Source organism: Amia ocellicauda, chromosome 1 (genome assembly GCF_036373705.1).
Source record: "Amia ocellicauda isolate fAmiCal2 chromosome 1, fAmiCal2.hap1, whole genome shotgun sequence".
Classification (NCBI taxonomy): domain Eukaryota; kingdom Metazoa; phylum Chordata; class Actinopteri; order Amiiformes; family Amiidae; genus Amia; species Amia ocellicauda.
Window position 1 is genome coordinate 6,969,899 of NC_089850.1, and position 27,874 is coordinate 6,997,772.

At 35.2% G+C, this 27,874-nt stretch overlaps 1 protein-coding gene across 6 annotated transcripts in view; it reads left to right on the top strand.

Annotated features, from left to right (window-relative positions):
* The first annotated feature begins 3,460 nt into the window (after window positions 1–3,460).
* Window positions 3,461–27,874, top strand: part of cep43 (centrosomal protein 43) — a 43,791-nt gene continuing 19,377 nt past the window's right edge. For 2 of the 6 annotated variants that reach the window (XM_066711714.1, XM_066711938.1), the window contains exons 1-14: window positions 3,461–3,573; window positions 4,371–4,424; window positions 4,701–4,755; window positions 6,663–6,751; window positions 12,991–13,131; window positions 15,249–15,275; window positions 15,904–15,960; window positions 16,641–16,711; window positions 17,102–17,163; window positions 17,588–17,649; window positions 17,795–17,875; window positions 22,912–22,965; window positions 25,295–25,512; window positions 25,943–26,011. In XM_066711714.1, coding sequence (XP_066567811.1) covers window positions 3,490–3,573; window positions 4,371–4,424; window positions 4,701–4,755; window positions 6,663–6,751; window positions 12,991–13,131; window positions 15,249–15,275; window positions 15,904–15,960; window positions 16,641–16,711; window positions 17,102–17,163; window positions 17,588–17,649; window positions 17,795–17,875; window positions 22,912–22,965; window positions 25,295–25,512; window positions 25,943–26,011 — 1,124 coding nt within the window. In that variant the 5' untranslated portion in view covers window positions 3,461–3,489. The remainder of the gene's footprint in view (window positions 3,574–4,370; window positions 4,425–4,700; window positions 4,756–6,662; window positions 6,752–12,990; window positions 13,132–15,248; window positions 15,276–15,903; window positions 15,961–16,640; window positions 16,712–17,101; window positions 17,164–17,587; window positions 17,650–17,794; window positions 17,876–22,911; window positions 22,966–25,294; window positions 25,513–25,942; window positions 26,012–27,874) is intronic. The other 4 variants (XM_066712015.1, XM_066711849.1, XM_066711768.1 and 1 more) reach the window with 4 other exon arrangements.

Sequence of the window (27,874 nt, forward strand, 5' to 3'; positions counted from 1 at the left end):
TTAAGCTAAACTGATGAAATAAGGCTCAGGACTGTCACTACAAGAGCATACAATTGGAGACAGGGAACAAAGTGGGTTTAAATACCCTGTAATGAGAGCTAGGGAACAGGTGTGTGCAATAATGGGGAAATGAGGATCAATTAACTAATTGAGCAGTAATTAACAGAGGAGAAGAAACCCAGGAGAAAACAAGACTAGTATTCAGGAGACAGGGACCTCTGAAGGTGGACTGTGGATGAGTGAGTGGGAGACCTGACACACACACTATAATAGATTTTTCATTTAATTTTTATTATGAAGGCAATGTAAAACAATACAGAATAACAGTGTCAAAAACCGCCAGGGGTCTATGACAATACAGAGATACCAGGCAACAAGTCCCTTCCCTGCGCCGGAGGCCCCATAGCGCTGCAGCACCGCTGCCTCTCACTGAACTAAAGAGGGAGCCAGGGGTGGGGGGCTGTGGCCAGGCTGTCGTTCCCTCCACCAAGCGGGTTCAGGCCAAGATACCTCCTACGTCTTCCGCTGACTTCTGTAGGGGACTGCCTGAAGAAAACAACATGTGATGAGATGTGCTGTATGTTACTTTTGATATATGTAAAGATAAGTGTCCTTAAACAGGGAAATGAAAATAAAGAATAAGCAGCACTAATTTATTGAAAAACCGTGACACTGTCTCTCTGTCAGCCCATAAAGAAGCCCCTCTTTGCCGTAGCCCACCTTTATTTAGTGCCTGATACCCCTCCTGCTATGTTGTTTATTACTTATAAACATATCAATAAGAATTAAATAACCATTACTTTTTTCATGAAAAACAGGGAAACAGAAATAAGAAATGAGTAACCATTACTTACTTCTTGATAAAACTAGAAATAAAAAAACAGGCAAACTGAAAAAGTAACCAACAAGAAAAGTAAAATTCAGTAACCATACTTATATTTTGAAAACAGGGAAACAGAAATAAGGAATAAGTAACCATTACTTGTTTTTTTCAATAATCTGAAATAAGGAATGAGCCCATTTACTTATTTTTCGAAAACCACAAAACATTACTTATTTTGCTGAAAACCTGAAAACAGTAACTAGAAATAAATATAAATTGTTAATATATTGAGAAACAGTGATTTTTTTTATCATTACTTATTTTGAGAAATCAGAAATAAGTAATAAGTAACCATTACTTATTTTTTGAAAAATAAGGAATAGAAAATAAGAAATAAGCAACAAGGAACCATTACTTATTTTTGAAAAATAAGAAATAAGGAATAAGGAACCATTACTTATTTTTTGAAAAATAAGGAATAGAAAATAAGAAATAAGCAACAAGGAACCATTACTTATTTTTGAAAAATAAGAAATAAGGAATATGGAACCATTTCTTATTTTTGAAAAATAAGGAATAAGGAATAAGGAATCAACTTCACCAAGGTGTTTTCTTCCCTTCCTGTGTACGTGTGATGTCAATATCATGTTATATACAAATAATGAACAATTGATTATCATTTGTTGTATAACTATTATACATCATTTTACAGTCAAGTTGTTGATAGACAATTTAACAAAACAAAACAAATACTATGTAAATAGAAACACATTTAAACCCTACATTACACTGAGTACACCTTTAGTCATTATGTATAATAAACATCTACCATAGTAGCTTCCTGTAGTCACTGAAGAACAAACATTATAGGATATAAAATAACAGAACATAAATAAGAGTGTTTTCACTTTGTCATGTTTTTAAAAGGCTGTTAAAATAAAACTTACCACAATATAAAATATAAATATGTGTTATCCTTTAAAATACCCAGTATCTGTGTTCTCTGTAGAATAAATAAGAGTGCTTTGTATAGTCACTGAAGATGGTAACTGATTAAGTGACAATGTAAAATAAAAAAATATATCGATCTACAGAAGATTAAGAAGCTGTGTTTTCATGCTGTCAAAACACATAAAGTTCCTGAACATATGCTGTAGATGCAGGCAGAAACATGCGCAACAGCGACAAAAAACTGAATGAAGTATTACATCAGTTCCCTCAGTCTCTCAGTAGGACATTCCCTTCAGACCTGGAATAAGTCTGGTTGCTCTCCTCTGAACTGCCTCTAGAGCAGCGATATCTTTCTTGAAGTGTGGAGCCCAGAACTGTACACAGTATCCAGATGAGCTCTAACTAGCGCATTGTACCGTCTGAACATTACTTCTTTTGACAATATATTTTCGGTCCTCAATTTGCTTAGTTTTGGTAAAAATTTCTTCTGAACCTCAAGTCGTATATTCTTATAGTATAACCATCCATTTTCAACTGAATCTGTATCCAGTGTGCTCCAGTCTACCTCTTCTAAATGCCGCCTCATACCTTCAAGGTTTGCTTTTCTAAAATTGTAGAGCATTGTTTTAGACTTGGCCCTTGTTTTTCCTCAAAGCTAATCATATTGTGATCACAATTTGCCATTGGTTCTCTAGCTAGTGTCCCTCTGACTCTATCTTGGTCATTTGAAAAGATCAAATCAATGCATGCTCTCTCCCTGGTTGGTTCCCTGACAAATTGAGTTAGAAAGCAGTCATTTACCATCTCAACCATTTCTATTTCTGCTTCTGTAGTCCCCACTGGGCTTTCCCAGTCTATGTTTGGGAAATTGAATCCCCCATTATAACAGCCACATCCTTGCTACACCTGATTACATTGTACAGAGCAACATCTTTCTGAATATCTGAGTTGGGTGGTCTGTAACACCCTCCTACCACTAATCCCCCAGATCTTTTATTCAAAAGTTTAACCCACAAAGATTCTGTTTCATTTCTGGGATCTAATTTGAGTTCTTCTGCCTGAATGTCATTTCTGACATATAATGCTACCCCACCACCTCTTTGATTTTGTATTCATCCCCATCATTTTCTGTAAGCCATGTTTCTGTCACTCCTACAACATCATAGTCACACGCCAGCACTGTGGCTTCTAGGTCTGACATCTTGTTCCTTATACTCCTGACATTGAGGTACAAACATTCTATATGGTATAGTACAGCAGCTGCACTTGAAATGCTTTATACTGCTTTTTCCTAAAGCCATTTATATTTTATTTTATTATTTTAACTTTTTTCTTAATATATAATATACTAAAATAATACAGTTTTCTCGTATTATGAGACAAGAACTAGCTACTAATTAACAACCAAGCTAAACGTTTTTTTCCCGGTATAGTTTCCCACACAAGTTTATTCGTTTGCACAAAAAAACGAAAATAAACTGTTCCTTCGAATTACACTATTCAACAAAACTTAAAACCCTTTAACTGATGTGATTTGTAGCATATATTATTCAGTGCTTCCTATATACGCATCAATTCTGTGTTTATTTAAATCACTCGAACCTTTGATATTAAAAAGAAAAGAAAAGAAAAAGAAACCGGTTCTGGACACGGAGTTGTGAATGTGTTGATCCGAATCAACAGATAGCAGCGCTTGTGTGGTTGTCTTGGTGAAGATGTCAGCCGCTGAGGAGGATACGGAGCTGCGGGATCTGTTGGTCCAAAATCTGGAAAATAGCGGCGTCTTGAATAAAATCAAGGTAGGGAACTGATGGCGAATAAAGCATATTTTTGTATAGGACCGAGCTGAAAGCTTTTAATCATTCAACTTTGGCATTAATGTAGCGCAAATGTTTCATTTAGAAGGGCCGCATGTGCAGCCTGGGACTTGACTGTTTACTGCATCCCCTGAACAGCAACGAACTTAGAGGAGTTAGCTGGCTAATATAAAAACAGTAACTTTTTACAGTCAGACTTACTTGATGTGTAAGAAACACTAAACAATAATAAATGCTTGTTTGATAATGTTGGTTTAATTATTAAAATTGGCATGTAAACATTTGGCTACGCTCAGAGAACATGTATCATTAGCTATGTCCTTCACTGGCTATCCCTGAGAAAACTAAGAAAATAAAAAGGTGCTCCAAAAACTACACATGGTATTAAGTTACCTATTACATTCCCTGTGCAACATATCAAATGGATGTGTGGAATCTTGTCCATTTTTTTATTTAATAATTTTATACTTTAATCCACTTTCCCTGATCTGTATCTCATTATTTCGGATTGAAAATAATAATAATAATTATACATATTATTATATATAATGATATATTTATTATTATAATTTATTTTCATGCACTTTTGTTTATCTAGGTCTACACCTCGACTTTTGGGTATTTTATCATTAACTAGTAATGATCTAACTTGTAAATATAATGTATGATTCAAGTTGTTTTAAGATGAAAAAAACTACTTACTACAAAGTATGCAGTATTGAATACTGAGTAATTAGTTGTGTAAAAATAAGTTAAACATTTGTAATCTTCTACCTTAGGCAGAACTGCGAGCGGCTGTGTTTCTTGCTCTAGAAGAACAAGAGAAAATAGAGGTGGGTAAATAGTTTCACATTAATTGATTCTGTGAAGAATGTTAATTTAAACTGATCACTGATTAGTACTGTCAGTATTTCATAGAGAGTTCATTAGTGTAATTACATAATGTGATTTTGTCTATAGGTCAGTTAAAAGTGGTTACATTTACTTTAAGGGCTGTAAAATCACTGTATCTGTCTTTTACACAAACAGATAGTGATCCCAGGAGTAGAAAGTACTCTTGAGATTTTAAGTGTATTGTATAATTGTATTTAATACGTTTTGTTTTGCAGAGTAAAACTCCTTTGGTTAATGAAAGCTTAAAAAGGTGTTTGAATACTAAAGATGGTAAGTTTGTGTTTGTTTTTAGCAAGCAAAAAGATCCTGAAATGTGTCCACTTTGTGCAACGCTTCAAAAATGTTCAATGTTGTTACTTTGTATGCGTTTCCTAGAATTTGCAGATTAATCTAATGTATAAGGTGTAGTATAAAGTTGTACATTTTATATTAATTTATTGACAAGGTCTTTTTTTTTTTTTTAGTAATTTAACCTTAAATATTGCCAGTTCTCTAAAGCCCCATTCACACTGAAATTCCAGCGAAATGCAAGGCATCGTTTGCCTGCTTTTTTCCCGTTGCAATTGCAGGATGTACCCATTCACACAGAAAGCAGAACACCGACAATAGCATTCTGTAGCTGTAGCCTTGTGAACGAGACACTACAGAAGCATGTGGATTTGGGAGAGGAGACAACAATATTCTGGACGTATTAATAAAAGTTCAAAAGTAATTTCCCTGTTTTGCCAATTTCCTTCCATTTTGTTTACTGGGCTATTGGTTCTAATCAGGTTGCCGTTTCGGTTCGGGCTCACTTGCAATTTGAACCAGTGAACCCAGTATGAGACTCGGTTCATGGTAGCATAACGAGAGGCATTGTGTGTGGTCTTGACATATACTGCAGCAAAATAAGTCAACTAAAATAAATGAGAAAAAAAGCATGCCGTTACATTGTGTGTATACCTGTAACTACCAGACGTCAGGTGTGCAGATCTGCAATTGATTGATTTTCTCTTATTTTTCATTTTTTAAAGTTTGACATTACTACCTTAAAATCAAATTAAATAACTCGAAACAAACTACTGTCATTGTACACTGTAATGCAGTCTGACACGTTTGCCTGTATAGAGATGTTATATTTTGCTTGATTTGTTGGTATATAACTTCTGACGTGTGACAATAGTTAGCATTACATACGTCACCAATCTGTTGGTTCATCAATAATACTCTTGGACTACATTATTTTGAACCTCTGCCATTTCTAACAACCTGGTCCGTTTCTCGTTACTGTAACAAGTTCTTGGTCAAAGGTGGCTTAACCTTGTTGTGATGTGGTCACAACACGAACATGCACCCCTGTGATGAGGCGTCAGCTGACAGTGCATCAGCTAACTAATGTGACCAATCAGAATAGTCAACAACGCAAGGACGTGATGCATCATTTGCTGGCATTCGTTTTCCTGCTCCATTCACAACAGACCCCTTGCCGGAAAATTGCTGCTATTTAGACTAGGACCCTTGCTGGAAAATTGCTGGTATCGAAATGTCGGCAAAAACCATTCATACAGACCTTGCCAGCAACAAAATGCCACTAAAAAGCCAGCATGTGTTTCAGTGTGAATGGGGTTTATGAAACTGTACAGTAAGAAACCAGAATGGATGAGACTTCCCTGTAGGAAGAGCCACATTGTGTCACTTGTTCTGATTTCAAGGCTTTTGACTCCAGCGGGCCATTGGTATTTCTGATACCTCCTTTGGCATTCTTGTTTTATAAATATACAGATGTCAACAGTTATATTACAACATGTAACGGCACATATATTTTCAGATTTCATAATCTTTGACCTGCAGCACTCCAGAACTAAATATTTAGTGATAGGAATATGTAAAGAAATAGGGAAATAGCCATTTGGATGGTTTTTGGGAGATGTATTTATACAATGTTTTGTGTGTGTATATTAGTGTATATTACCGCATCCAACTTTAGCTTTTATTTAATAAATCTGTATTAAATACTATTAAATCATAAGTAGACTCCTTTATACTATACAACATGTTTATTATACCAAACTTAACTGATTAAGTTGCTGATGTTATGCATAGACATATAATAGAATGACACAGAGCAGTTGCTTCTATTAAATGTTTGTTGTTCACTTGCAACTGTTTTCCTTTATCCTTTTTTCTCTCTATAACAGGGCGTTTGGTGGCTAGCCTCATCACAGATTATTTGCAGGTTTTCAACTTAGATTTCACACTGGCAGTCTTTCATCCAGAAATAAACACAGTAAGTATATGCTTATTGGTTGGAAGGTTAAAGCAGGGATTTGGAGCAGCAAAATATTTGAACTGCTCCACTCTTGCCAGTTATGACTGATCCAGGTCCACTCTGTGCTTCAACTCAAATTAAATAAATAACTGCATAATACTTATTTGACAGAAAAGAATATCACTAATTTGTGAGATTATTTTTATTTGAAACTTCATTCCCTTTGAATGCTTACCTACCCTACTTCAGACTATGAAATGGCAAAATCATTTTTATTGTGAAACAACAGTTAATGGTGGAAAAATCTAAAAAATTGAAACAAACTCTTGGTTAGAGAAGTATTCACCCCCATGAGTCAATACTTGGTCCTTGATGCAAAACATTTTAATAGTGCTCATCTTTATGACAGAGAGAAAATGTTTAGGTAAAACTAAAAAACACACAAACATTTAAATAGTGCACATCATAGAGCATGTTCTGCACTTGAACAGTAGGGGTTATGGAGGGTGATCAGTGCCAAAATTAAGATGAACGTGATTATGAAGATGAACATGAACATGATTATTATCATGAAGATGCAGACTGTCCGCTTTTACAATGTTGTCATAGAAATTGGTTGGAAGTCAGAAATTTCAACGCAGAACAATGGCGGACAGACATGTTTCAATGCAAGTTGTTTTTATTCGGGAAAATTTACAAAGACACATCTACCCACTCGCACGGTATCTATAGATGAAGGGAGGTGTTAAATTAAGTCCTATATATAAGGTTTTTTTTTTTTAAATCTTTTTTTTGTATCTCCAAAAGTGTATATGTACATAACCATGATTATGATTATGTGCATTGGATTAGCCAATAAGCACACTGCCTACTGCCCACTAGCTCTGATTGACAGAGTTCAATGTTTTGTCACATTGAATAATAAAAAAAGATATACAACAGATGCTACAAAATTTAAAAGTGCACTGAAAAATATAAATAGCAAAGAGACAAACAGGAAATAAATATATACATGTTGAAAATAATAAATGAATGAATAAATTAATGTTGAAATAAATAGATAGGCCTACATTTCCATGTATTTAATTAATTAATTAATTATTCATTTATTTTCTCTGTGTATTTATTTTTAATTTTAATGTGGATAGTCCTCCATACTGTGAAACTGTTTAACTCCATGAAATTAAATATATTTGTAAAAAATACATATACCTAAAAAACATCATCCATACATCATAATTTGAACCTGCAAAATACCAGACTCACAGTTGTGTGCTTTAACCACTAATATATATATATATATATATTAATCTGTACCTATATCTGTATGTGTTCTATAGTTCTATTATTAACTTTTTTGAAATGTGTTTTTCTGGATTTTTTTGTTGTTATTCTGTCTCTCACTGTTAAAATACACCTACCATTAAAATTATAGACTGATCATTTCTTTGTCAGTGGGCAAACGTACAAAATCAGCAGGGGATCAAATACTTTTTTCCCTCACTGTAGGTTGTATCATTTTTTGGTCAGAGGCACAGTGGTCCACAACTGGCATGGATTTTTTTGTTTTTGTTTTCTTGGACATGGCTTCTAAAATCCATTTTCTGTTAAATATGTTGTCGACTTGCATTAATCTATTCAAACTACAATCATATTAATCATAAACATGTTAGCATATCCTAAGGCTACCTATGTGTTTATTGTTGTTATAATAATAATAATAATAATAATAATAATAATAATGTGTTTACTGTTATAATGCCATACACTAATGGGGAATGGATTATGTATGTTAAGTAGCCTCTACAGTTATGTCTGGTTAAAAAAAAAAAAAAAATGCAGTTTCCAGACCACTGCACAGTAGGCTACTCTACTACTCAGTACTACTGTGGCTATCTGTCCTGCAGTTAAACGGTTTCATTGTAAAGACTGAACAATTGAATGTCGGAAGGTACGACGAAGTACATCCATTGACTGGAACAAATTAACATTATTCACTCTGACCGGTTTCATGAAAAAAAATCAAACAGACCAGAAGAGAGATTAAGAAGCTAGTCACTACCAGTTTAAACATGTAATACCAATACAATTTTCTTACTGTGAATATTCCTATTTTAAGAACAGTATTCAAAACCTTGAAACATCAGGTACATTAATTATTAAGTGTAAGCTACACAGTGATTATCAGACTTAATTAAAGCCCTTTTGAATACAATAATATGAAGATGTTCATAATTATTATGACTGGTTTGGAAAATAGATTTTAGGAGGAATGTTCAAAAAAACTAAATGAAAAACCCATGCCCCTCGCATTCACGGTTTGCTTTAAGACCACTGTCCAGTGGTCCAGACGATGCCACAGAGTAGTACGGACCACTCAGCCACTCGATCGATGTAGTCTGGACCTCGGAAACTGTATGCATATGAACACTTGAATACTTTTTTGTTTTGTTTTTCAGTTTTTTGAATCGAACATAACTATATAGGCTGCTTAGTGGTTAACATACTTTAATATCTTTGTTATTGTACGGAATAATAATAACAGTAATCATTGGACCACCTTTTGTAATTGTTTGGATTATTATTAATAATAATAATAATAATAATAATAATATTATGCCATATATTTCAAATGGCCATAAAATGAAAAGTACTGGACAGAAACTCGGTATGCTTGTAGATGCCTATACGAAGTTGTCCCTGCCACCACTTGCAGGGAATTCCAGTACAGACCACATCCTCTGAAACTCAACCATCATGCCAAACTTGCAGGGGGATTCGATCACAAGAACTCGGACCCATGCAGGTGTTGACGTATACAAGATACGAGAACATCTCTTAGTCTTGCATTTCGTGCCTTTACCCACTGTGGAGCTTGATTATTAAGGCTTGGATTTTTAATAGAGTTAATTTATGAAGCGATACATGTTATACATTCATGTGGACCTGAAAAAGAGAAGGAGCTGTACTTTAGTTTATGTAGTATATTGCAGAGTACAAAAAATATCTTATAATATGTGTGTGACATGTTATTCATATATATTATAAATGGTGACTCATATTACAAACAATGAAGTTATGCTTTAATTATTCCCATCTCACAGGCATAGGATAGTTTGTTGACACATTGACAAAATTGTATATGGCACAGACGTTAAGGTCAGTGCACTATGGCACAGGAGACCTGGGTTTGAGTCCTGCCATGGCCAGAACCCAAAAGTATGTTAAACGTGACATATCCCTACAGATATGTTTGGTTGATTATAACTGTATTAGTTTCAATATTCATGCACTAACATTATCATATTGTAGCATTCCTGAAGGCATACTATGAAGCCTGGGCCATTTAGTGTTGCTGTTTAGATCAGCGTACTGTGGTGCGTGAGTCCAGGGTTCGAGTCTTATCATGGCTGTTATGTTAAATATGTCATATCCCTACACATATGCTTGGCCCCCTAAATTGCTGCTTGCAGCTATAATAATAAATTAATAATAATATTATTATTATTATTATTATTATTATTATTATTATTATTATTATTATTGTAACAGTAGGGCATAGTAATAATAATAATAATTAGTCCAGGATGACTTACAATATTATAACAGTAATACCAATAAATATATAGGCACCCTTAGTATATGCTAATATGAACATGTTTATGATTAATATGATTGTAATGTGGATAGATTATTGCAATTCGACAACATATTTTATGGAAATCGGGTTTTAAAAGCCGTGTCCAAGAAAACAAAAACAATAAAAAACCATGCCAGTTTGTTCTAAGTGGTCTGGACCACTCTGTGGGCCACTGTGCCGTGGTCCGGACCACTACTTGTACCATTGTGCCATGGTCCGGACCATTAGTTTGGTTTATGATTGTAGTTTGGATATAGGCTATTAATGCAAGTCGACAACATATTTGACAGAAAATTGATTTTAGCTGCTTTGTTCCAGAAAACAAACAAAACCCATGCCAGATTATTCTAAGTGGTCCGGATCACTACTTGGACCACTGTGCCACTCAGTCGCTGTGGTCTGGACCTTGGACCACAAAATGATATAACCCCTTCACCACTTGAACATACGATGTACATCTTGAAGAAATAGATTTAGTAATAAATACAAATGTACATAGTGCACATTAGGGCTGGGCGATATGGCCAAATACAGTATCATGGTATTTTTCACATTTTTGACGGTATGACTGTATTTTTTAATGGCCATTTTATACTGTTTGTAAAGAAAAAATAATAGTACAAAACTGACATTGATTTATGTTTCCCTGTTCTCTGTCAATTGTCTTGAAACCAAATCATGTCCACACTCTCAATGACGTACCTTTCTTCGGGACAGATTCACTGCGGTCACTTTGCTGTGAAGTTTCACACTACTCTCACCTTTCATTACACAAAGAAGCTGTGAACAGCACTGCCAAAACAATAGATATAGAATTCTAGATCGACACTTCAGCATTGTCAATGCTTTATTAAATAATTACATTAATTGTTTTTTAAGAAATAATGTAAATCTGTGATGCACAGTGTTAAGTTGTTACTTAAAAGATTGGAAATTCTATTTTTTTAAATAAAAACTAAAATATAAATATAAAAAAATAAGTCATCCAATTACATAGATTCCTGCAGGGTTTGTGAAGAAAGGTGGTCGTGTTCTTGTAGCACAGATTTGCGCAGTTCTGTGCATATCTGCAGGATCCAACCAAGCCCATCATGCTCGTTTGGTGTCCATTAATAACTAAGTGATCCAAGGATCCTATCCAGTCTATTTTTAAATGTTCCCAAATTTTCAGCTTCAACCACATCGTTGGGGAGTTTGTTTCAGATTGTAACAACTCTCTGTGTGAAGAAGTATCTCCTGTTTTCTGTCTTGAATGCCTTGAAGCCCAATTTCCATTTGTGTAGATTAGAAACAGCAAAGGCCCTAGTACTGATCCCTGTGGAACTCCACTAACAACCTCACTCTAGTTAGAAGCAACTCCTCTAATTGACACCCTCTGTTTCCTATACATCAACCAGTTCATAATCCATCTACATCTGGCCCAGGTGATTTGTTTGTATTTAATTCTGCTAGTCCCTTTAGTACCTCCTCCTCATTTAGGGTTTGACTGGACTGTTTTTTCTTTTGTTAAAGCATCTGTGAAATACTGGTTTAGACCATTTGCCACATCTTGTTTGTTTTCCAAAACACTTCAGTTTTTGCCCTTTATCTTTTTCACTTCCTCCTTTATTGACCTCTTGCTGTTGTAGTATTGAAAAAAGCTCTTTGCATTAGTTTTAGCTCCAAGAGTTATGTTTCTTTCTATTACCCTCTTTGCTTTCCTGATCCCTCGCTTAACATCACTTTGGAGTTCTGTATATTCTTTGTATTTTGTTTCATCCATCTATTTTGTATGCACTGTACAGTCAGCTGTGTATTATGTTAAGTTATACAGTGGGTCTGTGGCCCCGCCCCTGCAGGAGCAGGGGTCCACTGCCATGATGTCGCACGGAGGGCGTAAGAGTTGCTCTGATTGCCCCATGCTGTATATTGTGCAAGTAGATCTACAGCCTCGCTCCTAGCTGCACTAGTAGAGCAGCCGGCCTTGCTATTGTGTAAGTGGAGGGCGTGAGAGTTAACCTCTGTTGCCCTGCTTGATATATGTTGGTTATAGACAGTTCCCACTAAGAGCGTGACTGCAGTCCTCGCTCCTGGGCAGCCCAGGTGTGGCTCCTGTCTGGAGCTGTGTTGACGTGGCCCCCTAGTGGTATGCCTTGGGGCAGGCTCCCTTATCGGCTCATTGAACCTTCCTTGCAACGGTGTTGATGTACAGTAACCCCTCCCCCTTGGACAGTGCTTCCGAAAGATTGTTATCTTGAAAGATAACAATAGGTTGTGAATGCAACCCCGGTTATGTGTAAAAGGAAGCACTGTCCACGGATTGCAACGTCGTGTGGGAGTCCTGCTCCTGGAAAAAGAGGAAGATCCTGTGCAGACATCAACTTTTATACAAACTGGAAGTGGAAGGGACCTGTGTGAGTGACGGGCGCAGGGGCCAATGGCAGCTTTGATAGTGATGTTTTGATCCACCTATGGAAGTGCAGAGAATCGCCTCCCCCTTGGGCAGTGCTTCGTTTTTCAGATTACAAGGGTTGCATTTACAACATATTGTTTTCATTGCTTGGAGCTTTAGGGATTCTAGTGTATAACTTCACCAACAGTATTTTCCATGCTGAGTAACTCCACTGTGTGTGCGCAGTTAAATGGACTGGAGAGCCGAGAAGCTGTGGCCAGAGAACTGGGCATTACAGAACCAGAGGGCAACAAGAACACCCCACTGCTGCTGGAGATTGTGAAGAGAGGTCGCCACAAAGAGAAGGGCTCCTCCAGCTCAGCAGAGGTAACAACCACCCCCCCCCCCCCCTAAAGCCCGGCAAGGCCTTACAGGACATGCCTGCTCAAGTTGTAATGAGTAAGCAAATGGGGGCAGACTTGCGCATTACACCTTTTTTTTTGTTTTTATAAATGGAGTGCTGTAGTATTGCAGTGTCCAGGAGAACATACAAGAATGCCATGCAGATATTTATAATTTAGTTTTAGTTGTTTTCAGTGTTTCCCCAGAAATTATGCATTATGAACCTGAAGCATGGCAATTGGTGCCAGCCAATGGTTGAGCGTCAGGGGATTGGGGGAAGTTGCTGGCTGATTGTTGACCAGGGCGGGGTTGCTGAAGTGAATGAGAGCAGGGGGCAGAGCATGGTGCTTGTGTATTAAATGTTCAAGTGGGGTGGCTTCATGAGCTTAGAGGTATAATGTATAATGGTAGGGGAAACACTGGTTTTATTTAAGTTATGAATCCAAAACTAGAAAATGCTTTTAATTTCACTTAATGCACTTAATTTCACCGGTTTACTTGAAATTCCTAAGCTACAATTTGAATTGGCATTTGAATCTCTGGTATAATTGACACAGTTTTCTTCTGAGAAGTTAAATACTTTTTAGCCTCCCTTCATAATTGGTATATTCTAGAAGTAAAGCAGGTATTAAAATTAAAATATTATACTTGAACTGAGTAAGATCTCTTGGCAGTGTTGTTTTTGTTTGGCATCGTAATATGGATCAAAGCCAAACACTTCTTATTGCATTAGTCTATTAGTCTAACTATTTTCCTGTAAGATAATGTAATTTAAAAAGTGTAGGTCATGTAGTCAAGAGAAGATGTGGATGTAATAGCCTTTTGATGGTATTTATTCAACACGGAATCATTTTAACATTTATCACTTTGGAATTGCTTTGGTAGAAACCATACATGCAGTCTTCATTAATCTTGATCATGTATTTTATATTTGTATTGGTGTAGTAAAACTGATAACTAATAGTAAAAGTGATAATCATCTGTAACAATTGCAGTCTTTTCACTACCTTATATTTTGATGTCTGCTTTCCTATCTATTTTATAATCTTTTTGAATACTCTTATCATGGTTTGTTTGATTCCCTCTATGCAAATAAAAGTAGATAGGGCACAAGAACTGGGTAAAGACCGATAACAAGGTCTTTAGATAATTCAACTAATCTGAAAAAGGAACGTTGATTTCAACACAGATTCCATCACTACGAGCAAAAGTAATTACATTTTATTTGAATACTATTTACACACCCACGCATATAATATTGTGGAGTAAAAATATTTTGTTTTGTGTAAGTGGGGTGTAGGCAAGACTCACAGATGTGTGAGATGGAAACATTTCATATAACAGTTATGTTCTAAAAGTAAAAAATCTGCTATGGGTACATAAGTTAGACATTACTTTTTCTTCCTCTGGGAAATTAAGAAATTAAATTGCAGAACATGCCTGGCAAAAGTACAATTTGTCATTTTTTTCCTCTTATTGTCATCTTATTTTTACCATTGTAGGCTATTTTAGGTTGGTAAAAGTATTTAGTATTTTCATGTAAGGATGGGATGCTTTATTGGGCTGCTTTTTGATAATATGATCAGGTATTAGGCTACCATTTAAGATTTTTGTTTTAAACGAATAGTGAACTTAAAGTTCTTGGCATGGAACATCCACAAACAACAAAACTGAAAGCACATGTTTGTAACTTTATATGTATATATATATATATATATATATATATATATATATATATATATACACATATATGTATATGTGTATATGTGTATGTGTGTGTGTGTGTGTATATATATATATATATATATATATATATATATATATATGCTCTGTGTGATCCGGCCATTCATTGTTTGTACCAACTGTGTTAGATCTTATCTGGGCATCTGCTATTATATGATCACATAATAAGTCATACTGGGGGGCAAACATGTCTGGGTAATTTTCTTCTGTCTAAGTAGTGGAAAATAATCTTTCTGGTGGTGGATGTAAAAGTTTATCCTATTCTTACTTTATCTGTAAATTATTAACAAAATGTCTAACCTTTAACTTTTATGCGCCCCCCTTTTCTGATGATCTTGCTGCTATGGGTTCTGCTTCAGGGGGATCAGACTGTACATATTCCTAAGGTACTGAATCTTTTGGTCAGGGAATTTCCTTGTTTCCCCCTTAATCTGCTTGACCTACTCATGTGATATAGATTAATCCTACTAATATTGTTTGTGACCCTACTATATTGCTCTTTATTTTTATTATTTATATTTTGGTCAAAAGCAGCTACATGGTAATACTTGAGGAAATATTTTTAGATTAGTATCTTCCCGTTGATTATTCAGTTTCTGACAAAACAGCCTGTTGTGCTTTTTTCAATTCACTATTAAAACCTCCCCACTCCTGCTTAAAATGTTTTTAATATTATTGGCTGAAGCCTGAAGTTGCTTTTTCCATCATCTCTGTAAGAAAATATGGAAAATTTGTATTTATATAAAATGTAATTTGCTGCGCTATGTTAAGCGCTGTGATGCTAGGCCTGACGCGTAAAGCACCCCCTGTGGGCCTATTGCTCTGACGTTTAAAACGTGCATCACGGTTCGTTTAACATCTCAACCGACTTGAATTATAACATATTTTTCGATTTTCAGCCGGCTCGGAGTGCATCGTTACTACCCTACTGTTACTGCATTATAGTAGACAGAAGGAAGGAAAAACGTTATTGTATTCATTTGGCATTAAAGTCTTATTTTTTCTGTATTCTAGGAATTATCTCCAAAACAGATTGCTGAAGCCAGGAAAAAGTTTGAACATTACGACAAGGTGATTATACATATATATTGTTATATATATATTGAGATGTATACAGTAGTGTCCTCAATACTGTAGACTGACATTTTGTTTTCATAGTACAATTGTAGAACTTATGTTTTCACATGTTTTAGGAGTGTAACTTTGACTGTATTCTCCCTGGCATTCAAACAGAGTACTAAACAGATACTAAACTGTAGATGTGAAAACCACATTTGATTTGAATCTTCTGGTTTCTTTTATGTTTATTTTTTTCCAGTGAATAGTTTCATATTTAATCGTAACATTTTTTTTTTTTTAACAATCACTTTGTAGTTTCAAAATTATTTTCACCCCCTTGTTTTTGGAGTACAGAATTCACTGTACAGTTATATACATGCTATTTGAATCTATCTTTTAAGTTAAATGTTTATTTAAAACCTAAAATTATAATTACTAAAGGTTAGGTATTTTGTAGTTCTCATATAAACTAGAATGATCTTAAAATGGTTATGAAATGCACCTACATACATTATATGTGGAACAAGTTGAATAATTGGTGATTCCAAATATATATATATGTATTTCAAATTTATTATAGTTTTCTTCAACAGCCACATTACATTAATACATATATGAAGTGCATTTGTTTCACCAGTTGATTAATTCTTGGAATAAGACTGAATATTGCAAATGTTAATTTTTCTCTTAAGGACAAAAGTGGTGAAATAAGTAAAGATGAACTGAGGACCCTGTTCATAGATCTTTTCCCTCATTTTCACAAGTAAGTTAATCTAGTTTTGGGGGAGTATTCATTTCAGACCTGTGTTTTGCATAGAAATCTAGATATGACCAAGAGGAAAAACTGGGTACTAGGTATTGAACTTGAATCTCAAAAACAATCTATATGAATACTCTACTCTGCTCATTGAGAGGCAATTGCCAGGCCTTAAAAAATGGGGGTTGTTTAGTTTCAGACTTTTACAGCAGAATTAACCAGTTGATCTATGGACACATCTGATAAGTGGTCTAATATGTCATGTATCAATTGTTCTGATGTTATTTAAAAATGAACTATTTGAGGAAAGATTGAGGAAGTTTAATTAACCTTTGGGTTGTATTTAGAATTACTTAATGATTTTGTACTGTTATTGTGTTTCTTAATGTACTGAAGGAATATGTTGGAGCGGTATGTAACAGATGAGTTCAGAGCTGTGGACAAAAACTTTAGTAATTGTAAGTACATCTAGCTATTTTAAGCAATCACAATGGGTACATTAGGAGCAAATGTGATATTGAAAGAATTTGCAATCTACCCTATCATCCTGTACATCAAAAGCGACAGGATAAAGTGGTCAGCTTTGAAATCTGTGATTACCTGATATATTGTTTGCAGAGGGGGTATTTAACTGTTTAAATCCAGGCTTTTTAAATGTAGCTCCATTCACGGTAATGAGAGCTGTACTCAGACCTAATGTGGGGAGTATCTTTACCTTTCTACTAAGTACTATTCAATATTTTGAAGCTCTTCAGAATCAAAAGCCTAATATTTTAACTGGAATTTATTGAAGACATGCTCTTTTTTATAAACAGTGAAGGCTTGTAATTATTTTTTAATGCTGGCTTTTCATTTGTTTCTCTCCTCTTTTGTGTGGTACAGCAATAGATTTCAATGAGTTTCTGGGAATGTACAAGAGATTATTTATTCAGTGCAGAAGTGTGGTAAGTCTCGCTTTATTTTAGGTAGAGTATTATTTTGTAAAAGTGATGGAGACATCTCATCTTCTGAAACAATAGTGATTACTGTAAATGTATTTTAAAGTGCTGACTGCAGGGTTTTTGTTTTGTTTTTGTTTTTCCCAACAAGGTTACATGTGATGTTTCAGACATTGTTCAAACTCCTAGTACATTTATTGAAGAAAAGATTAGTACCACATCAGCCAGCAAGGTATGTCCGATAAATGTTCTCTCCTAAATCACTTATTGGTTTCTTTGATGACCACTTATAATAGTGAGTAGTAGTGATAGTAGTAAATGAGGATTCCTGTATATTAAAAAACAAAAAAAACAAAGGAAGCCTGTTAATTTTTTTTTCTTCATTATTGTAATGTAAGTGTAAATGTCAAATCATACAGAAGACAGGTATTTTTTTAATTTCAAACACTTTATTTTGAACAGTCCTGATGTACCAAGGAGATTAATTCATAAGGATAAATTCCTACAAGTTGCTACAATTCCCATAATCACAGCTGACTGCTTCATAAATCTTTTCTTAGTCGTTGTCATTTTAACACAGTTTATAAAAAGAGAAATACAAATTCTCATATATGAGAACATCTCAAGTTTTCCTGTCTATTTAATTGAATACTTAGACAAGATTCTTGTTACCCGGAAATGTGGAGTATGTGATAGTGAAAAATGCAATGGACAAATATATATACAGGGTTGGGAGGGTTACTTTTAAAAGTATTCTGTTACAGAATACTGATTACCTTGTTTTGAAAATAATCTGTAACCTAATCCAATACATTACTCCAAGTCAGTAATGTAATCAGAATACTTTTAGATTACTTTTGGAATACTTTTATCCCTTTTTTTCAAGAAGTTCAAGAAGTGAAACAAAATGTACTACACATTCTAATATGGATGACAGGTTGAAATTGCTTATTTTTATCCACAGTACAAACAATTGGTAATTAAAATTTGCATCAGTTTAATTTTATTGCATATTTATAATGTGCATTTTGTAGTAGTGCACACTACCGGTCAAAAGTTTTAGAACACCTAATTAAAAAAAATATATATATATATATTTAAATTTATGCTGTTTAATGTCTCAATGTACTCAGATTTAGTCTCAGACAGCCTACTGCGTGAAACAAAACTCGGGCGAAAGCATTGAAACTGTGGGAGTATTTGTTAAGAGAGAAAAAATGATAACCGTATGGTGCTTTGTGGACTGTGTGAATCAGAATTAGCATTCCAAAAGATTACATCCGACATTGAGCACTTGAAATGAAACACATGGCAAGTTTTTGCAAAGTTGCTAGTAATAGGCAACTGTGGTATTAATTATGAAATTGCGCTGACGAAAGTGTTGTATTTGAGGTAAGGTTTTCTCTCATGCTAATCTATGCAAAATTCTATATCCAAAATTCGACATCGAATTTGACATGCCTATACATGCACGTAATTCTACATCTGTCTTCAATCGTGGTGTATGTAGATGCAATTTTCCAATGGTGTAGAATAACTTAATTGACTTTTGAATACAAGCACACTAGAATTTCTTACTTTAAATCAATTGGTTTCTCGCCAATGCATGTGCCACTGACAGTCGCAGCATCAAACACATTTTTATTGTCATTTTAGTGTTTGTTTTTATTACAAAAGTTCTTTATTATAAAGTTTAATATTGTAAACAAAAAAAATAATTTGCATTGTTTTCTTTGTTCAAAAATCCTTGTACTCATCTCTTTACTGAACCTGCATATGTAGTACATAAAGGGGTCATGAAAAACAATTTGGTTATTTGTTTTGCATTTCATTCATCGTATATTTAAATTTAAAAGCAATTTCAGGCATTTAAATCATTATTATAATTATTTTCTAAATCTGATACCTGGGAAGGGTTTTAATTTTTTAATCTTGGAGTTGATTAAATCTAATGTAAAATGTCTAGTCCTCCTCAGGGCAATCAGAGCCCTGTATTTACAGAGTTTGGCAAACTTGAGAATAGGATGCCATGTTGGCACCAGGCCCCCATGAGAATGCATTGATAATAAAACCAGTGTTTTGTTGTTGTGATTTGATTAATCGTTCGTTTTATGTATAGAATAATCGATTATCATATTAATCGATAGCTGCAGCCCTATCTAGAAGTAATCGGTAAACTCTTACTTTTTAAAGTATCGGTAACTGCAGGACTGCAGGACTGCATGTAGCAAGGATGTGCCTGTTTTAATGGGGGATTTCAGATTCCCAAACATAGACTGGGAAAGCCCAGTTGGGACTACAGAAGAAGAAGTAGAAATGTTTGAGATGGTGAATAACAGCTTTCTAACTCAATTTGTCAGGGAACCAACTAGAGAGAGTGCATGCATTGACTCAATCTTTTCAAATGACCAAAATCGAGTCAGAGGGACACTAGTTAGAGAACCAATGGCAAATTGTGATCACAATATGATTAGCTTTGAGGCATTCTTTCAAAAAACAAGGACCAAGTCTAAAACAGTGGTCTACAATTTTAGAAAAGCAAACGTTGAAGGTACGAGGCAGCACTTAGAGGAGTTAGACTGGAGCACACTGGATGCAGATTCAGTTGAAAATGGATGGTTATATTTAGAATGTTCTACTAGAGGCCCAGGATAAATTTGTATCAAAACTTAGCAAACTGAGGACCACAAAACAGTGGCTAAAATGAATGCAAAAAGCTTTTTTCAATACTACAACAGCAGGCAGATCATGTCTAACTAATCTTTGAACATTCAACTGTAGCTGTAGATCATGTGAAAGCATATGATATGATATTCTTAGATTTTCAATAAGCTTTTGATAAAATTCCACACCAAAGACTGATCCTCAAATTGGAAGCTGTAGGCATTCAGGTTAATGTAAGTAGATGGATTATCAACTGGTTGATGTACAGGAAACAGAGGGTGTCGATTTAGAGGAGTTGTTTCTAACTGGAGTGAGGTTTTTAGTGGAGTTCCACAGGGATCAGTATTGGGGCCTGTGCCCTAATTTGCAGATGTTACTAAAATAGGTGGCTCAGCAGATACAATCTGGGCAGCACAGGTTATTTAAAGGGACTTGGATAATATTCAGTTGTGGGCCGACACCTGGAAGATGAAATTCAATTTGGACAGGTGCAAGGTATTGCATGCACCACACTTCAAGAAAGATATCGCTGCTCTAGAGGCAGTTCAGAGGAGAGCAACCAGACTTATTCCAGGTTTGAAGGGAATGTCCTACTGAGAGGCTAAGGGACCTGAACCTTTTCACCCTGGAACAGAGGAGACTACGTGGGGACAAATCATGAAGTGCATCGACCACATTATTATTATTATTATTATTATTATTATTATTATTATTATTATTATTATTATTATTATTTCTTGGCAGACACCCTTATCCAAGGCGACTTACAGCATAAGTGCAATACAAATTGCAAGAATACAGTTAAGTACATGGCATCAAACATTACAAATTCAAATTTACATTAAACAAAGCAATTCAAGATATAATACATTCTACAACTTTCAATTTATACAGTTAAGTACAGTAAGTGTGGACATACATCCTGGAAAGTAAAGCTAAGTGCTATCAAGATGTAATGTCACAGTCAAGGGTGTCGGCCTACAACTGAATATTATCTAGGTCCCTTTAAATAACTGCTGCCAAGATTGTATCTCTGAGCCACCTATTTTAGTATCATCTGCAAATTTTACAAGTTTGCTAACTATCCCAGAATCCAGATCATTAATATAGATTAGAAAAAGCACAGACCCTAATACTGATCCCTGTGGAAGTCCACTAACATCCTCACTCCAGTTACAAGCAACTCCTCTAATTGACACCCTCTGTTTCCTATACATCAACCAGTTCATAATCCATCTACTTACATTACCCTGAATGCCTACAGCTTCTAATTTGAGGATCAGTCTTTGGTGTGGAACTTTATCAAAAGCTTTTTGAAAATCTAAGTATATCATATCATATGCTTTCACATGATTTACAGCTGCAGTTGCATGTTCAAAGATTAGTAAGGCATGATCTGCCTCGTCTAAACCCATTTTGACTATCTCCAAGGTTTTCATTTATATTTTCTGTCTAATAATTTTCTTCAACATTTCACAAGTAATGCATGTGAGACTGATTGGTCTGTAATTTCCTGGCTCTTTCTTGTGGATTGGTATGACATTTGCCATCTTCCAGTCAGTTGGCACATCTCTTGTTCTAAGTGTAATATGGAATATTTGAGTTAACGGCCTATAAATAGTTTCCCTCATTTCTTTAAGTACTGTTTGAAATATGCCATCTGGCCCAGGTGATTTGTTTGTATTTAATTTTGCTAGTCCCTTTAGCACCTCCTCCTCATTTATCCTGATCTGAAAGTGATTCCTGGATCTAACACCTTTTCCTCATGTTACCATTTCTTTTGTTAACTCTTTCCTACACAAATGCAAATTTTTCATCTGATATAAAATGTTATTTAGATAGCTTCCATTAGCATTTATTCTTCTCTAAACTACTACTCCTGGTAATGACGATTAATTTTTCATATGGACGTTACAGCTAAATTAGTTTGCTTACTGTGTATCTGTGATTTGGCTTTCAACATTTTATGTAAAGAGGGATGTAGTGAAGTGAAAAGTACATTAATCAGTAATGGGAGAAATTACCTAGTTTTTTGAGATAAATACTTGAATCCTTGATTTAAAATAGAGAAGAAAAAAAAAACATACACTTTTTAAATTGTGTTAAGACATGCTCAACCAGCTGCCATTTTTAAATTTCTCATTGAGATTATTTTTCCTTCTTTGATGCTGTCTTTCAAAGGACAAAGAGGTCAGTATTTCACTGTAATTAGTTTTAATGTTATGTTAAAGAAATTGTTATAATGCCAGGTGGTCCAAATAGCGGAAGAGAATCCACTTACAAAGAGAAAAACAAGCAGCGGATAGTGAATGCGTAGGGTTTGGTTTTTAGATGAACGTTCATTATCTTTACAATTCTGAAACCTGCACTTCGTGTTTTGAGTTGTTCTTTTCAACTTGAAGTTTCTGGTCTAAAAGCTGCTACATGTTCTGTTTGCAATGAAAGACACAGATGACTGAGCTGACCTTTATAAATCAGGTCACATTAGCAACATTGCATTCACAAAAATGAGGGAGTATTTATTACTATTTTAGGGCCAACCAGCATATTAATAATTTGCTAAGTTTACATTAAGGAGCCTCATGAATGTATTCTCATGCTTAGATACCCAGGTATAAAGGATTGGATAAGCAGAGAGAGGAGAAGGCTGGTGAGAAGGTAATTGCATGCCTGAATCAAGCAATATTATTTATATGCATTTTTAAATCAATTTTTAAAGCATAAAGCACTGGATAGGGCATGCAGCTAAAACTGGAGCCCATCTGAGAATGCATATACTTTTATTTATATAGATATATATATATATATATATATATATATAGATATATATATATATATAAATCCTTCCCACCAGTATGTAACTCAAATGTTTTCTAGCTCATGTGTATTGCAGGGTTCTCCCCAGGAAGTGTGTGTAACAGTGGGTCAGCAAAAAAACAAAAATGAAAGGGATAGGGAAAAAAAAAGTTTTTCCCCTGAACATTTTCTCCTTATACACAGTTCATCTTTTAACTTTCACATCCTACATTTATGTTTGCACTATTTGCAAAGTAGTTTTCACTGTTCCCCTACCCTCCAATAAATAATCTGTTGTTCTGGGGCTCCCAAGTGGTGCATCTGGTACTAGGTATTCTGGACTTGCAGTGCAATAAAATGGCAGGTGGCATTAGACGACTCATGCCGTCAAAGCCACCTGCCACTTTATTGGTAATTTGGTAATTGCCAATTCACAGTTTGGGTGAAAATGGAAATGTATTTTATTCATAAAAATTAAATAAGATATGCTTAGGCATTTGACATTTCTAGATTTTTGATTTTTGAAGGGCAGAAATTACCATTTACAAAACTCACCTTTTAAAAGTTATTGTTTATCGAAGGTAGACTTTGAAATGTCCTAGGGAGATCCCTGTAATGACACAATTTAACTATAACAAATCTGGTGGAAGCAGGGTCTCTAATTTCTTCCAGTTGGAAGTGGATTTTTCCAGAATGTTGTAATTTTTGACACCATATTATACCTTAGAGTACTAGTTAATTGACTAGCCTTGAGTTCCAGATATAGCCACTTTGTATGCCGATTATGCAGGGTTGACACTTGATTTCCTACTGATAGATTCCATCAGATACAATTGATTTAGTTCATATAGTTCAATGCTTCTGCTATGTGCTATTGGATTGCATACTGTATATGACTAACCTGTAACAAAGACATTACCAACTTTTCACATAATTATCAACGCATAAATCTATACAATGCTTTGATTTATTTTTATATAGGTCCAAATTGTGCTTGTACTCTACATAAACAGTGGGGCCTATATGTTTGCCATTCAACAGAAGACACAATTGTTAATAACTTTGCTCTGAGAAATTTGCATTTGGCATTTGCTAAGCACTGATGTTGGACATCATAACTAAACCTTAATTTGCATTGTACTGACTGGTGCTTGTGTGTTATGTAATTGAGAGAGGGTAGAGACCAAATGACACTGAAAAGTGGTCCAGTTTAATTCTTACAAATAAATACAGTATTATAAAGGAATGTGTAAATCACATCACTTGTGCTTTCTTCAACATTATTTTAAGAGCATCTGCAATATCTATGGCAGAGTAATTTACCTTGGTCTGTGCTTGCCTCATAAAAGCCAACTTCAGCCAGTAGTATATGTATTGAATAGAGATGCACCGATCTATCATCCAGCTAGTGCTTTAAAATCCATCTAATCTGATTGCTTTAAAGTGGCAAATATTTCTTGCAGATTTTCTTGTAAACAAGAGGCTTCGAGAAACGCACATCATGGAAACTCATGAAAAGCACAATTTAGCACCTTTCAGCCACCATTCCTCTGTAAAATTAAAACAAAAAATACATAAAAAAGCGCTGCCTCTCATGCCACTTCACTCTCGCTAGTGTAGTTCCAGTATCACTTGAGTGAAAACCACAACCAAAAAAGTTATAATTATATAGATTCTGATGTGAGTGACATAAGTTAAACAACAGTTACGATTTGTCGACGATGCTGCTTGTCCATTGCTATGAAAATGTCGGAAGCTCTGACCTGGTGTTTTAAACAAGGCATTTAAAATCCTGGAGATTCTTTTGGGAAATATATCATATCTGGCCATACCTTATATTAGCTATATTTAAATAAATGGGTGCCACCTGGCCAAACAAATGCTTGAAGTCAAATAAATTTACACAAAAACCCATATTAAAATGCAAGCGCTTCTGATACCCCACCCCCACCCCTGCTTTCGGTCTATAGGTAAATAATAATAATTAATATCGGCCCAGAATTTTCATATCCGTGAATCCCTAGTTTTGAACACAGCAGCTGTCAGTACCCTAAAAACATATTGAGTACTCTTTATTATTTTTTTTTATTACATTTTTTTGATTTCCTCAAAGTTATTTGATCCCAGGGAGATGCACCATTGCATTGTCCATCCTCCATGTGACTTAATAATTGTTTAAACTCTTCTAAAGGGGATCGAAGAGAGCTATTGTGATACAAGCATGAAAAACAAAAGTAATATCCAGCTGTCATCCCGAGGGTCAAAGCTCAGTGAGAACAGCAAAGAAGCTCCTCTAGTGAAGAGCGTCAGGGATCTGGATGTGGATGTGGATGTGGATGAGGAAGAGGAGGAAGAAGGCGATTCCTTCTTTGATGATCCACTGCCCAAACCTCAAAAAACCTATGGCTGGTAAGCAGCTTTTTCATTGATCTATACATTTATGTCTGTATACTGAAAATTCAAGCATCCATTTATTTAAAAAATAAAAAGTTTCCCCTTTTTATTAATGCAAGACTTGTGTACCTTAGAACATTTTCTATGGAATTTGTTTTCACTGGGAAGTGGGGGACCCTGCTTTTAACACATTGGGTATTTGCTTTTTGGTGTTTGCAGTAGATTTGTCTTAAATGGTTTACTATTACGGTTACAATTTCTTAATGATGACTGACATAACACAAACTAAAGAACCTGCATGAGGCACCTCAGGTATTATCCATCGTTAAAGGGTTAAGAAATATGTGTTGACTTCCTTTACAGTGTAGATTTGAAGAGGGGCTCAAATTTAAAAATGTTCATCATTGTTTATTTTTTCTTTCATTTTGCTGCATTGTGGAAATAGTCTTTCAAAGGCAGATAAAATTTCAGAGTCAAGTTTCTCTGAAAACAAGATGAGCAATAGTCACAAAGAGTAAGTATTTTATTTCATCAGGTACTCTGGTACTTTTGTATGCAGCCAATAAGCATCTAATGGAAAATTCTTGCAATAACTTCTGTTAAATCTTATATATGGTCTTACATTTTTCAATTATTTAGATCACAGTGTTGAAGTTATTTTATACCATAACACAAAGTGTATGGCCTATCAGCTTTTCAGTGTGCCACCCCCAAGCTATCTCCTGTGCCACAAAACTACGGTGGCTCTGAAGTGCAACTGCTGAAAAAATAAAGCAGCGGCTGCGACATTTGGAACAGCTGGAAAAAAAATAAGCGAGAGCATGGAACATTTTCAATAGCAGCCTTGAAGTGCAACTGCTGAAAAAATAAAAGCGCCTGTAACATTTTCAGAAGCAGTTGTGGAAAGGGAAGGTACATCGTAAAATATATTTGACTGATGCCATTGGACAGCAAGCAAGTCATGTCGGCCAAGCCTGCTTCTCCGGAAGAGTCAACAGAATTTGAGAAAGGGGCACCAACTGCGGAGTGCGCAAAGGCTGAACACAAGTGGTAAGTATTCATATTAACAATTTTGTGATCTTCTGCTCTCTATCCACTTTGTGGTGACAAATGAACCCATTTACACAATAAAGTTGTTAGAAAACTATCTTTAATTTATATAAACATCAACATCTGATGTCATGCACTGCTCTCGGCAATGCCGCATCAATTTTTTAAATTTGTTTATTAATGAGTGTTATTCTGTCTTTTGGAATTGTTCTCAAATCTGTAGCCTGCCCCACTTATGCATGACCAGACATTGTAATTTACATTGGATCAAGACTACTTTACATTTTTAAATGCAAAGTCTTTCAAATGCAGTTAACAGAAAATAAAGCTTCTACAGTAAATTAATAACAGTAACAGAAAAAACATCAACCGAGTACTGTAATTCCATAAGAAAATATACATGCTTAGGTAAATTAATGTTACCCTAAGCTTTCATTCATTTCTAATTTATTTTAGGACAGCCCTAACTCCTATTAATATGTCACCTCAAAGTGGATAGAGAGCAGAAGATCACAAAATTGTTAATATGAATACTTACCACTTGTGTTCAGCCTTCGCGCACTCCGCAGTTGGTGCCCCTTTCTCAAATTCTGTTGACTCTTCCGGAGAAGCAGGCTTGGCCGACGTGACTTGCTTGTTGTCCAATGGCATAAGTCAAAATATTGTACGATGTACCTTCCCTTTCCACAATTGCTTCTGAAAATGTTACAGGAGCTTTTTTTTTTTTTTTTTTAAACCCAGTGCACTTCGGAGCTGCTTTTGAAAATGTTTCACGCACGCTCTCATTTCTTCAGCTGTTCCAAATGTCGCAGCCACTGCTTTATTTTTTCAGCAGTTGCACTTCAGGGCCGCCGTACTAAACAGTTTCCCAGTAATACTTGGTTAGTGGTCATTGTTGAAGGGCAGATCTCGTAGTTGGGTTAAGGTGCTCAGTGTGCATTGTGTAATCCAGCCCAGGTCAGTAGTCATATTGGGTCTATAGCCAAATCGAGTCCTCAATAAAAAAAAAAAAAGGGACATAAGCCAAAGACAATAGAGACAATCATTTGCACTCTCTCTTTGCTCCAAAGCACAAAACGTCCCATCCTGCACTTCCCCTTAGGTACAATGCCAAGAGGGAGTATACCAGTAGTGCCAGTAGTGCCAGTAGTGCGATCCAGTCCTTTCGTATATAATGACCTTCATGAACCACACCATGCACAGTGCCAAAATATATAATGTATATTGTAATGGGGACTTTTACTAATCAAATTAATGGTAAGCTCGATCAATTTCCAGAGAGAGAGAATGGTGAGAGATATAAAAATATAAGATTTCCATGTAAAAA